We start from the raw sequence: 12,500 nt of genomic DNA on the forward strand, positions 1-12,500 counted from the left end.
TTTGATGTTGAATATTATTACATGGTTTAATAATGTATTTATTGTATATTGTTTTATGCAATGATATGAACAAGAAAGTGATTCAGGGAAACCTATAATCATCAGCCCTGACGCTACACACTAACTGTAATCTAATATTCATCCGTTTATGATAGTGTATGGTTCAATTTTATCATTTATATCAGTAGTATGGTACAATTTTATCATTTATATCAGTGTATGGTTCAATTTTATGATTTATATCAGTGTAAGGTTCGATTTTATCTTTTATATCAGTTTTCTTTATCACCAAATGTTAAGAAAACAGCAGAAATGCTGCTACGGAAAAGCGGCCAGCTGTAAACTTGATTCATATGAAATGTATACGACTATTCATAGTAAGTCCGTTGCAGGGCTGAAGGTTTAGTCACTCTATGGGACTGTGGCTCTGCCTGTGATGATGCCCAGCTGGAACACCCAGCTGAAGTGATATCGGATGAAATTTCCGTGATGACGTTTGGTCTGCCACATCACATTAGTTCATGCCAGGATAGTTCCAGCAATTTTTATGTTTCATTTATTTGAATATGGAAAAAAATATTTCAACATTGTTTTAAACAGTTTTCATTTGCATCAAACCATCCTTGTATTATCCGGTCATCAGACTTGATTATGATACAGTGAAAGAGCAATATAACGATATTGTTTTAATTAGAATTCGTGTTATTTTCTTAGAATTACAAAATAAGAATCCACATATAGATAGGGAGATCTCATCATCATTTTTCGTGCACTAACGTACACTTTTAAGGGAGGAGAAGGGTTGCTCAAAAGTCTACGCTTTGTAGACTGGTGATATTGATGAGAATTATGGATGACCCCTTATCAAATTCTCGTATCCATCATTTAGCTTTTGATTTTCTTTAAAATGGTCTCACATCACTAACTTCTGTTGCATTTGCCAAGGGTGCGGTCTTTACATATTTTGATATAGAATAACCATGTACAGTGCCAATGACCCGCATCATGAAACCCGCTTCACTGACAACAGATGGATTGCCTGACCATTTTTAGCTCAATTTGGCATCTGCATAATCATCTAACAAAGAATCAAATTTAGAATTCACTGATAGTGTTACTGTGAACTCACCCACTGCATGTTATCGCTGAGTTCCATTTTCCAGGAGAAGAACTGCTGGCCGTGGAATTCGAATCGCTGAGGGAACAGTCTCCCCAAGAGCCAGTTAGGGTCGCCAGTCTTACTCCGAACAAGTACAAGAATCGTTACTCTAATATACTGCCGTGTAAGATATCACTGCTTTTATTCTGTTGTGAATTGTCATTTTGGCACTGTTGTTATCTTCACCGTTCCCGTTGTCACTTTGTTTATTATCACCATTTTTAGAATTATTATTGTTGTCAGTTATCGTTATAATTATAGTTGTTATCCTTATGGTAATCATTATCATTATGATGATATGTATCACTTGCATCACTAAATAACGAGTATCATAATGATAATGATTATTACATTCATGACACGTCGTCAGTATAACTAAAACTAGAGTCATTGAGAATTCGTGTTCTATAATTTCAAAACAAGTTGACAAAACCCGAGTGCTTCTAGAACGATTTCCCAACGATCTATACAGCGACTACGTCAACGCGTCATACGTACATGTAAGTTCTCGTGTGCACAGCCATCCATGTGTATATATACAAGAAAACCAATATCATTTTCCCGCCAGATTTTTACCAATCTTCTAAATTTCTTCTCTCCTGATTAATCTCAACGCTCCCTTATTTTTCTTCAATTGCCATTTTTACATGAACCAGAATATCATTTCTCCGCCAAGGCCGACTTCTTATTTCCACTTTTCAATCATCTATTGTTCCTTTTGCTTCTGTTTTTCCTTTTAGATTTCATCATCTTTTGTGGTTTGACCTTTGTTCTTCTTTTTTCTCTTTATCATTTCCTTTCTTATACACAAAAAAAACTCCAGTTTCATTTTCCCGCCAAATTTTACCAAACTTCTCAGTTTCTTCTCTCCTGATTAAACCCTTCGTTCCATTATTTTTCTTCATCTCCTATTTTTACATGAACCACAATATCATTTTCCCGCCAAAACCAACTTCTAATTTCCACTTTTTGATTATCTATTGTTCCTTTTGCTTCTGTTTTTCCTTTTAAATTTAAATTTCCTCATCTTTTATGATTCAGTCTTTTCTCTGTATATTTTCCTTTTTTATATACAAGAAAACTCCAATTTCATTTTCCCGCCAAATTTTACCAAACTTCCAAGTTTCTTTTCTCCATTATTTTTCTTCATCTCCTATTTTTACATGAACCGCAATATCATTTCCCCGCCAAAACCAACTAAATTTCCACTTTTCTTATTATCTATTGCTCTTTTGCTTTTTCCATATAAATTTACTCCTTTTTTATTTAACCTTCGTTCTTATGTTTTTCTTCTTCATCCTATCCTTTCTTTCAGTTTTTTGTCCTTTATTATTCCTTTTAAATTTACTAATTTTTTAATGATTCAACCTTTGTTCTTTTTTCTTCATCCTTTCCTTTCTTTCAGTTTTTAGTCCTTTTTATTCCTTTTAAATCTCCTCATCTTTTATGATTCATCCTTCGTTCTTCTTATTTTTTCTTCATCCTTTCTTTCTTTCAGTTTTTAGTCTTTTTTATTCATTTAATGACTCAACCTTCGTTCTTCTTTTTCTTCTTCATCCTATCCTTTCTCTCTTTCAGTTTATAGTCCTCTTTTTCTTTAAATTCCTCCAGAGTTTTACGAAGAAGAACAGGTTTATCGCCACACAGGGTCCGAAGAAGTCGACGCAGCAAGACTTTTGGCGAATGATATGGGAGCAGAATGTCTACGTCATCATTATGGTCACGAGTTGCACTGAGGGAATGAGGGTGAGTGTCGAGGAAAGTGTAAGACAGGTAGCGCCACCTGCGGCCGGTCTTTAAGGGGGCTTGGTGCATAAATGAGGAAAGATGGCGGATGGAAGTAATGAGGGATGGAGGAACGAAGGAAGGGAGAGAAGGAAAGAGGGTGAGAGGGAGGAAGGGAGATAAGGGAAAAAGGGGTGAGTGGGAGGAAAGGAGATATTGAAAAAGGGTGAGTGGGAGGAAGGGAGATAAGGAAAAAGGGTGAGTGGGAGGAAGGGAGATAAGGAAAAAGGGTAAGTGGGAGGAAGGGAGAGAAGGAAAGAGGATGAGTGGGAGGAAGGGAGATAAGGAGAAAAGGATTTGTGGGAGATAAGGATAGAGGGAAGAAGGGAGACAAGGATAGAGGGAGGAAGGGAGAGAGAGAAGAAGGGAGGAAGAGGTGACGGCAGAAACGGAGGAATGAAGGAACGAGTGATGGTGGACGGGAAGAAGGGAGAGACAGCGAATGGAAGTAAAGAAGGATGGAGGAAAGAAGAAAGAGAGAGAGGGAGGAATGGAGGGAAGAAGGAATGAGAGATGGTGGAAGGGAGGAAGGGAGAGACGGCGAATGGAGAGAATGAGATATGATGCAAGGAAGAAGGGGAGAGATGGAGGAAGGCAGGAATGGGAGATAAAGGAAGAAGCCAGAGATGGAGGAAGGAAGGAGAGATGGAAGAAGGGAAGAAGCTCAATGGAGAAAAGAAGAGAGAGAAATGGGAGAAATGGATAAAGAAATAAATGGAGAAACACAGGGGCGGTGGAAGGGAGGAGGGAAGAGACGAGAATGAAGGAATGATTGATGGTGGAAGGGAGGAAGGGAGAGATGGAATAGGGGAGAGATGCAAGGGGGAAGAATGGAGAAGGGAATAAGGGAGACAGGAAAAAAATGAAGGAATAAATGAAAGATGAGGGAAGAGAAAAACGAAAGAAGGAAGATATAGAGAAAAAGAGGGAGTGAGGGACGGAGTAAAAAAGGAGTGAGAGATGCTGGAGGAGGATAATAAAGATAATAATGATAATGATAAGAACAAAATTGATAATGATAATGATGAGAATGATAATAATGCTAATAATAATAATGATAGTGATGATAATGATAACAAAAAATAGTGATAATAATGAAAAGAACTATAACAATGTTAATAATATAGATGATGATAACAATATTGATAATGATGATCAGGACAATCAAATCATAAAATAACAATGAAAATTATAGTAATAATGGTTATAAAGAAAAAATATAAAGGTAACAACAATGACATCCAAAGAACATTCTCCCGATAAAAAAGGGAAAATCCGAAAGGGAAAAAGAGAGTGAGAGAGAGAAAGAGAGAGAGAAAAAGAGAGAGAGAGAGAGAGAGAGAGAGAGAGAGAAAGAGAGAGAGAAAGAAAGAGAGAGAGAGAGAGAGAGAGAGAGAGAGAGAGAGAGAGAGAGAGAGAGAGAGAGAGAGAGAGAGAGAGAGAGAGAGAGAGAGAGAGAGAGAGAGAGAGAGAAATATTACAAGAAATCCGAAAGGAAAAAGAAAGAACTCAAAGCTTTTAAAACAATTCGAATCCTCAGAATAAATGCAGCAAGTACTGGCCAGATGTGCAGGAACCGCCATTTTGCTTTCCCCGCGAGGATCTCATCGTCTGTACCACGAAAGAGTCTACCAAGAGAAGTTATGTCGTGCGCAGTATTCAAATTAAGAAGGTGAGGCTTTCAGGACTCGGTTTATTTGGATACATTTTAGCTTTTCGAATTATGGAGGTGAGGGTTTGAGGTCTCTCTTTTTTTTTTTTTTGGATACATTTTAGTTTTTCGAGTTATGATAGTGGGAGTTTGATTACCTTTTTATACGTTTTAGGTTTTCGAATTTTGGAGGTGAGGGTTTGATGACTGGTTTATTTGGATACGTTTTACTTTTTCGAATCATAAGGTGATGCTTTGAAAACTTGGTTTACTTGCTACGTTTAAGCTTTTCGAATTCTGAAGGTGAGGGTTTGATGACTGGTTTCTTTGGATACGTTTTAGATATTCGAATACCGAAGGTGAGGCTTAGATGACCTGGGGCTGGACTCTCAAAAGAGCCTTAAGTTAAGAGGCTCTGGAGGCCTTAACTGTTCTGCTGTATTTCCCTTATATAAGAGCGAAGAGAGTTGATTTCACAACCGCCGTACAGCGGTAAAGGCTGCTCTCCCCCCTTACCGCGTTTGAGAATCTGGCCCCTGGTTTGTTTGGATACGTTTTAGCTTTTTGAATTCTGAAGATTAGGCTTTTGAAGACTGACGTATTTCGATACTTTTTTTTCTTTCTTTCTTTTTGTAGTGATACCGTAATTCTTATTTTCATGTTATTTTAATTCATTTCATTTTTGGTAGGTGGTTGCAACTACTTTGAAGTTTATTTGTTAACAGTATTTCTCTCCCCCTCTCCCTCTCCCTCCTTCTTACTCCTTCGATCCCCCTCTCCCTCCCTCTTACTCCTTCGATCCCCCTCTCCCTCCCTCTTACTCCTTCGATCCCCCTCTCCCTCCCTCCCCCCTACCCTCTTTCGGTCTCCCTCTCCCTCTCCCCCCGCCCCGCACCCCAGGGAGACGACCAGCGCAACTGCCTCCATTACCAATACGTGGACTGGCCTGACATGGGGTGTCCGGACTCGCCCAACGACCTCGTCTCCTTCATGATGGCGGTGAAACCCGTCATCGTCCTCGGGGACTTCCACGTGGTCGTCCATTGCAGGTGAGGACTTGGGTGTGGGCGGGGACTTGGGTATGGGGGTGGGGGTGGGCGGGGACTTGGGTGTGGGGGTGGGCGGGGACTTGGGTGTGGGGGTGGGCGGGGAATTGGGTGTGGGGGTGGGCGGGGACTTGGGTGTGGGGGTGGGCGGGGATTTGGGTGTGGGGGTGGGGGTGGACGGGGACTTGGGTGTGGGGGTGGGCGGGGACTTGGGGGTGGGGGTGGGCGGGGACTTGGGTGTGGGGGCGGGGGTGGGCGGGGACTTGGGTGTGGGGTTGAGCGGGGACTTAGGTGTGGGGATGGGCGAGTAAGGTGGTGTTGCGTAGAGGGGAGGGAGTAGGGAAAGAAAGATAAAGGTAGGGGAGGGAGGGAGGGAGGGAGGGAGGGAGGGAGGGAGGGAGGGAGGGAGGGAGGGAGGGAGGGAGGGAGGGAGGGAGGGAGGGAGAGAGAGAGAGAGAGAGAGAGAGAGAGAGAGAGAGAGAGAGAGAGAGAGAGAGAGAGAGAGAGAGAGAGAGAGAGAGAGAGAGAGAGAGAGAGAGAGAGAGAGAGAGATTAATTCATGATCTAGGGATTACTTTGCACACTCATTCAAGTTTCCATACCACTACTTTCTCACCACACTCCATTCCCACCTTCCTCTCCACCCCCTCGCCAAACTCCACTCTTCCGGTCCTCCACTCACTAACCACACTCCACTCCCACCATCCCTTCCATTTTGTCACCACACTCCACCTCCCTCCACCCCCTCCACTTCTTCATCCTCCTCCATTTCGTCACTCCACTCCTTCTATCCCTCTCCACTCCCACTCCCTCTATCCCCCTCCATTTCCTCGCCACATTCTACTCCCTCCCTCCTCCCACTCCTTTTCATTCCAATCCACTCCATCCCACCCTCTTTTGCTCCCCTTCTCCCCATCACTTTCCTTCTCCTCTCCTCCCCATCTTCCCAACCCACTAAACTCAAACTCCCCTGTCTCCAGCGCCGGAGTGGGTCGCACAGGTACCTTCATAGGTCTCTACAACACCATGCTTGAGATGGACAAAGGGAACTCCGTTGACATCTACGAGTGCGTGTTAAGAATGAGGAGCTGCAGGATGAACATGGTGCAGACACAGGTAGGGTTTGGTGTGGTCGGGGATAGTGGAGGTGGGGTTAGATGGGTTGGGAGGTGGGGGATCTGGGCGGGTAATGGGGTGATGGATAATGTTATCGATAATGGTGAGGGATAGATGGATAAAGACACTGATATGTGTATATACATCATGTAGATATAAATTTGATATAGATACCCAGTAAATGTTGTTTCCGTACAGAGGCAGTATGCTTACCTGTATAGGTGTGCTCTCCAGTATTATGAGCAAATCGAAGGTTAGTATTATGTGTTCGGTTTCTGATACATTTTGATGATGATATTGCTAAAAGGAAGGAAGAGTATTTCCAAAGATCATCAAACTATATTCTCTTTTTCTCCTGTACATCACTGTGTAGCATTAACTGATACACACATTCCTATTCCTTATCACACCCACAGCAGCAAGAAAGAATTCTACATACACAATTGAAGATCAACACTTAAGGCATGACTTCCCTGGAACTGTTTGAGGTGAAATGCAAAACAGGAGTCGAAGACCATTCTTGTTTGCACAGAAGGCTGAATTAAAAAGAGGAAAGGGTCAGATAATTTTCTATCCTCGCATAGAGTAGTCATGTATTCTTAGGACTGAATTGTCATACATTTATTTTTTTATTGCTGGCAAAGAAGCTGGTAATGACTGGCTGAATGCAACATGTCCAAAATAACGTGGTTGAATTTCTGACGAATATCCCCCTCAGTCTGTCAGTTGTCAGAGAATTATCATCACCAATCTATCAACTTATCATAAGTCAGCTGTCATATTCTCTTGCACCTCAGCCTTGACAAAAAGAAAAATAGAAAAGAAACTGACATTACTCTTGAATGCATTTGTCCAATTTTAATGTGACTGTTTTCATTGTTTCCTCATTTCTTGTGATAATGCCAGTTAGTCAACAATCCTAATTTCCAATTTTAGATATATGGATTGAAATTTTACTCAATCATTCATTCCATTAATTGTGTTGTAATTTTGTACTACTATAGAATATTCAATAAAGGGGGATCAATTTCGGATTAAAGAAAAGTTATCAATTTGGAATATTGAAGAAAGAATGACTAGTTTAGGATTCAAGAAAGAATAATTGATTTGGAATGCTACAGTAAGAATGACCAATTTGTAATATTTAAGAAAGATTTGTCACCCTAGAATATTCATGAAGGGATGACCAATTTTGAGTATTCAAGAATAGCCAATTTAGGATTTAAGAAAATTATCTATTTAGAATATTAAAAAAAAGGAATCAAGACAAACTTGAATTTGGTAAAAAAAAGAAAAAAAAAAAAAAAGAAAGAAACTCAAATTTGGTAAAAAAAAAAAAAAAAAAAAAAAAAAAAAAGAGAGAGAGAAAAAAAGACTACACATGAATATACAACCCACCCCTAATGATTCATGTAGGACGATTATAGTAAGAATGAGTTTCTTGTAATGATTTATCGATTTACTTGTAGAATGTAACATGTGCGTGTTTGTGTCAACCTTGGAAGAAACCATGGAATCCTTCTTGAATATTACCATGATAATGCAAATATATTTTATTTCTTACACCTTAGCAAAGATAAAACATGTCCAAGTGTGTTTTTTCCAAACTTGTCTTCCTGTGATAAAAATGCAAATAAAAAAACCTGTGTAATAAAAAGCCAAAATGTGTTCCTCGCCAAAGTGAGAGTCAAACCACTATTTTTTAGAAATGTACAATGTGAAAATTTCAAGCAATAAAAGAAATAAATACCATAAGTTTCTTTTGAATTGTATTGTAGCCTTTATTTCTTCCCTATTATGTTTCACTTCGTTTCACCACTGTACCTTGCTATAACTCTTAATGATATTAATGATTCTTTAAGAATTGTTACTGTTCTATTAACATTGTTTCATTATTTTATATATTTTCTCATTATATTCCTTATATCACAATTATTTTAACTGATTTATAATCATCAGCATTACTATTACAGTTATTTTTATTATCATTATTGTCATATCCCCCCCCCCAAAAAAAAAATGAAATTATCATCCCTGCATATTTTTTTCAAAGTTCCTCATATTCTCCATCATATTTTTTCTTATATCCTTTATTTCCATCTTCATCTTTTCCTTTACTACCAACAAATTAAAGAATTGACAGGCTAATAACTACTTTGACGAAATAATAATGAGTATAGAGATAGCATTTGGATGCATTTAATATTTATTTATAACAAGTACGATTCAACACTAAAACAAGTGACATCAACATGTAGCTGCTAAGTATATTTCATAACCTGGATATCATCAGTAATAGATATCTTAAGGAGTATTCATATTGGAATGTATTTTTTTTTTTTTTTTACATATAGCCATAATACTTCGCTATAAAAATGTAAAAAGACACACCTTGTCTGTCGGTAACAGAAATATACATCAAGTTCAAAAGGCACCAGATCTATGCTAAACTCTGTATCAAAATAATTTCATTTGAAAAATCACACATCACACATACCTCTACATCTACACTCACACATAAATATATCTCCAAAAGAATGGAGAAAATGAAAAAAACACTTTCATCCTCCCATTCCCTCAGACATACTCTTCTCATGAAAATTCACTTTACTATCCGTTACTATCCTGCTTAGGTTGTGGCAAAGAGGTAGAGGAGTCCTTTGGCAAATCCAATAATTTCTGATCCTCCAAGCTTACTCTCACCATACACGCGGTCAACAAAGCTGATAGGAACCTGGAAAAGGAATATATAAACGAATGAGAAATAAAATGCAGTAGTGATCCATCACATTTCTTATCTGTAAATGATTTTTAGTTAAATATCTTTCTAATAGCATTGAATTTCTTGTTTACTTTTATTAAGGATATGAGATTTTTATCCATATGTGTGACCCATTTCTGCCATCATAAATAAATGGCAGACTGTTTCAATTGGCACAGTTTTTCTTCTTTTCTAGTACAAGAAATCCCTCCACTACATTCACAGAACCCTCTTTCTCTATCCTCTCTATTTCAGCAAACAGCTAACTCTTACCTCTCCAATAGTGAAGCCAAATTGCCTTGCCCGAATAATTAGCTCCATTTGGAAGACATAGCCCTTGCTCACACAAGACTCCACCAGCTTCTGCAGCACATCCTTGCGATAGAGCCTGCAATGAATTTTGTTGAATGCCTTTTGAAAAATCTATAAAACATGTGATGATATAGTGTATGTGGTTCACCTTGGGATTATTCATAATTCTACACTGAACAAATACCTAGAGATGAAATCCAGGAGGATTTTGAAACTGTTGTCTCATTTTCAATAAATTGAGTGTGTTCATTGTGGGCTTTTCTACCACTGAACAAAGAAATAAATGAGAAAAGAGGGAGATAAAAAACAACATCTAATCAATGTGAAAAACAAGGAAACTTAATATCTTTATCATGGAAAAATATAGTAAAAATGAAAGAGAAAGCAGAGACAATATAAGTCACATAATATCTTATTTTCAAAATAATGTATCTGCAAATACTTCATATAAATGTAAAAAAAAAAAAAAAAAAAAAAAAAATGCAGTAAAATTTCCATTTGATGTCAAGTTCTTTTCAAGAACTAATGGCAGACTACAAACAAAAGATGAAAAACGTTAATTCTGTGCATAGTTCTAATCTTTGGAAATATATACTTTTCTTGACTGATCAAAGTAACCTCCTCTATAGAGCAGCCAAATAATTTACCCTAGATTATTCTTTTACAATAATTACACTAACTCTCACAGTAGCTGATGGGATATTGTGCATCACTATTCCTTAATAATAGTAATAATAATAGTAAGAGTAATAATAACAATAACAATATCAACAATAATCAAAGCTCCAAACCCTCCAAAAGGTAAAAGTTCTTCCACTTCAAAAACAAAGCCAACAGCTATTTTTTCAAATACAAAGTAACAAAATGACAACCTCAAGATTAAAAAAAAAAAAAAAAAAAAAAGTTGTGTCATTACATTTAAGCAGTTATGGGAATCCTAAAAAGCAAAAAAATGAACCACCAGCAACCACCTGCCAGTTTGCAATTACCTGAAAGATCCAGTCAGGTCTGACGCTCCAGGCCTGAGGAAGACCTGTGTAACGTAGTTGGCTCCACGGCTGATAATCTTGCGCTTTAGGTCCCATCCATATACACCTCCATTTCCCACATACCGCGTGCCTGATACAAGGTCATAGTTGCCCTCCTTCTGCTTCTTGATGAACTCGGGGATGAACTTGGGCTGGAAAGATGAGGAAGGACGGGAAGAAAAGGGTAAGTCAGCTATTTTGGGTGACCAGGAATTTGAAAAAGACCTTTTGGTAAAAACACTTTAAAAGCCCAAGAGCACATTACTGACTTTAGTCCTATCCTAGGCTCTAGTCAGCTTTCTATATGTAGACATGACTATGTTCATAAAACATAAAAACCAAGAAGAGAACTTGATAATCAGCAAAACAAGAGGAACCCAAATACAATGGGTATCAAGGAAAAAGAAAATGCATGTATAGCACAGCAATGATAAGTCATTCCTTTTCTCTTACGTGGTGTGATAAGTCAGCATCCATGATGATGACATAGTTTCCTGTAGCATGTTTTATGCCATGGATATATGCTGTCCCAAGACCTAGCTTCTTCGCTCTTGGCCGGAGAACCTGTAATGGGGAAAGGCAAATTTGTATGTCTTGGTACCAAAACTATGCACAAGATTAACTTTTCAATGTTTGTTTTTTCATATAAAAATACTGGCATATTTTTCATCAATTATTCTGGATCATATTGGGAAGAAACAAGAGAATATTGTATTTATCTTCCAAAAGGTGGTGGAGACTTGTTGTGCAATATATTGTATGTGTATTTTGCAATGACCTATATATCAACAGCATTAAAAACACTTATATGTTAACACTTCCTTACCAGTATTTCAAAATTAATGTACATATTCCAAATTTTCTCTGAAAAAAATTTAAAAAAAACTTACAATTCTGTCTTCTCCATATATCTCCTGCAACTTCTTTGCAACTTCTAGTGTGCCATCCGGGGACCCATCATCAATCACAATAATCTCGTAGTTAATATTGCTGAAAATTAAAATACAGTTCAGACATATTTTCACAAAAATATCTTATTTTCACCCTCCACATACTTTACTTAACAATGATCTTGGGGTCTTTAACTAGAGGGGGAGGGGGTTGATGAAGTATGGTATGGCCAATACAGTTAAAAACAGAAAAGATAGAAAGAAAACATACTAATGACACTAGCAGCTGCACCACACTTGTGTATCCACCACTGACCTGCACAACATATCCCTGTATCCACTTCTGGACTTTATTATAAGCCTTCCTTCACAGATCAAAGGAAATTATGAACTACAAGTCCCATCTTGATATCTATGGGTGTTTTGTAAAAAATAAATAATAAATACTATTTCAAAATCTTCACCATGGTATTTTCTGCCTTCTGCTATTTTTCGTTGAACTAACACATATTTGTAATACGTGTTTGTCCTTAACAAATGGGTCCTGATGTACTTTTCTGTTTTGTCCAGGCTAATCATGCTAGAGCATACCAAGATAAAAATAATGCAGTCCAGAGAAGCGGGAAGATACTAAGAGCGAATCCCTAGTTATCAAACCCAAGTGTAGATCATCCATACTGTTTTACTTCATCTACCACAAAGTTGCTGCAAAAGGTTATGGGAAGTGAGAATGTTTATTATCACTGCTATTG

At 38.1% G+C, this 12,500-nt stretch overlaps 2 protein-coding genes across 2 annotated transcripts in view; one reads left to right on the plus strand and one right to left on the minus strand.

Moving 5' to 3' along the window:
* The first annotated feature begins 1,149 nt into the window (after positions 1 to 1,149).
* Positions 1,150 to 8,130, plus strand: LOC113821981 (tyrosine-protein phosphatase non-receptor type 1). Its single transcript, XM_070125197.1, has 8 exons — positions 1,150 to 1,283; positions 1,583 to 1,659; positions 2,771 to 2,905; positions 4,485 to 4,616; positions 5,496 to 5,644; positions 6,622 to 6,757; positions 6,956 to 7,010; positions 7,174 to 8,130. The coding sequence occupies exons 3-8, from the start codon at positions 2,843 to 2,845 to the stop codon at positions 7,242 to 7,244; spliced, it is 606 nt and encodes a 201-aa protein (XP_069981298.1). The 5' UTR covers positions 1,150 to 1,283; positions 1,583 to 1,659; positions 2,771 to 2,842; the 3' UTR covers positions 7,245 to 8,130.
* Positions 8,131 to 8,945: 815 nt separating this feature from the next.
* The window catches only part of Dpm1 (Dolichyl-phosphate mannosyltransferase subunit 1), a 4,323-nt gene continuing 768 nt past the window's right edge, over positions 8,946 to 12,500 (minus strand). Inside the window, exons 2-6 of the mRNA XM_027374488.2 lie at positions 11,749 to 11,848; positions 11,312 to 11,422; positions 10,820 to 11,010; positions 9,792 to 9,906; positions 8,946 to 9,491 (exon numbers count right to left, since the gene is read on the minus strand). Coding sequence (XP_027230289.1) covers positions 9,387 to 9,491; positions 9,792 to 9,906; positions 10,820 to 11,010; positions 11,312 to 11,422; positions 11,749 to 11,848 — 622 coding nt within the window. The 3' untranslated portion in view covers positions 8,946 to 9,386. The remainder of the gene's footprint in view (positions 9,492 to 9,791; positions 9,907 to 10,819; positions 11,011 to 11,311; positions 11,423 to 11,748; positions 11,849 to 12,500) is intronic.

This window comes from Penaeus vannamei, chromosome 9 (assembly GCF_042767895.1).
Source record: "Penaeus vannamei isolate JL-2024 chromosome 9, ASM4276789v1, whole genome shotgun sequence".
NCBI lineage: Eukaryota > Metazoa > Arthropoda > Malacostraca > Decapoda > Penaeidae > Penaeus > Penaeus vannamei.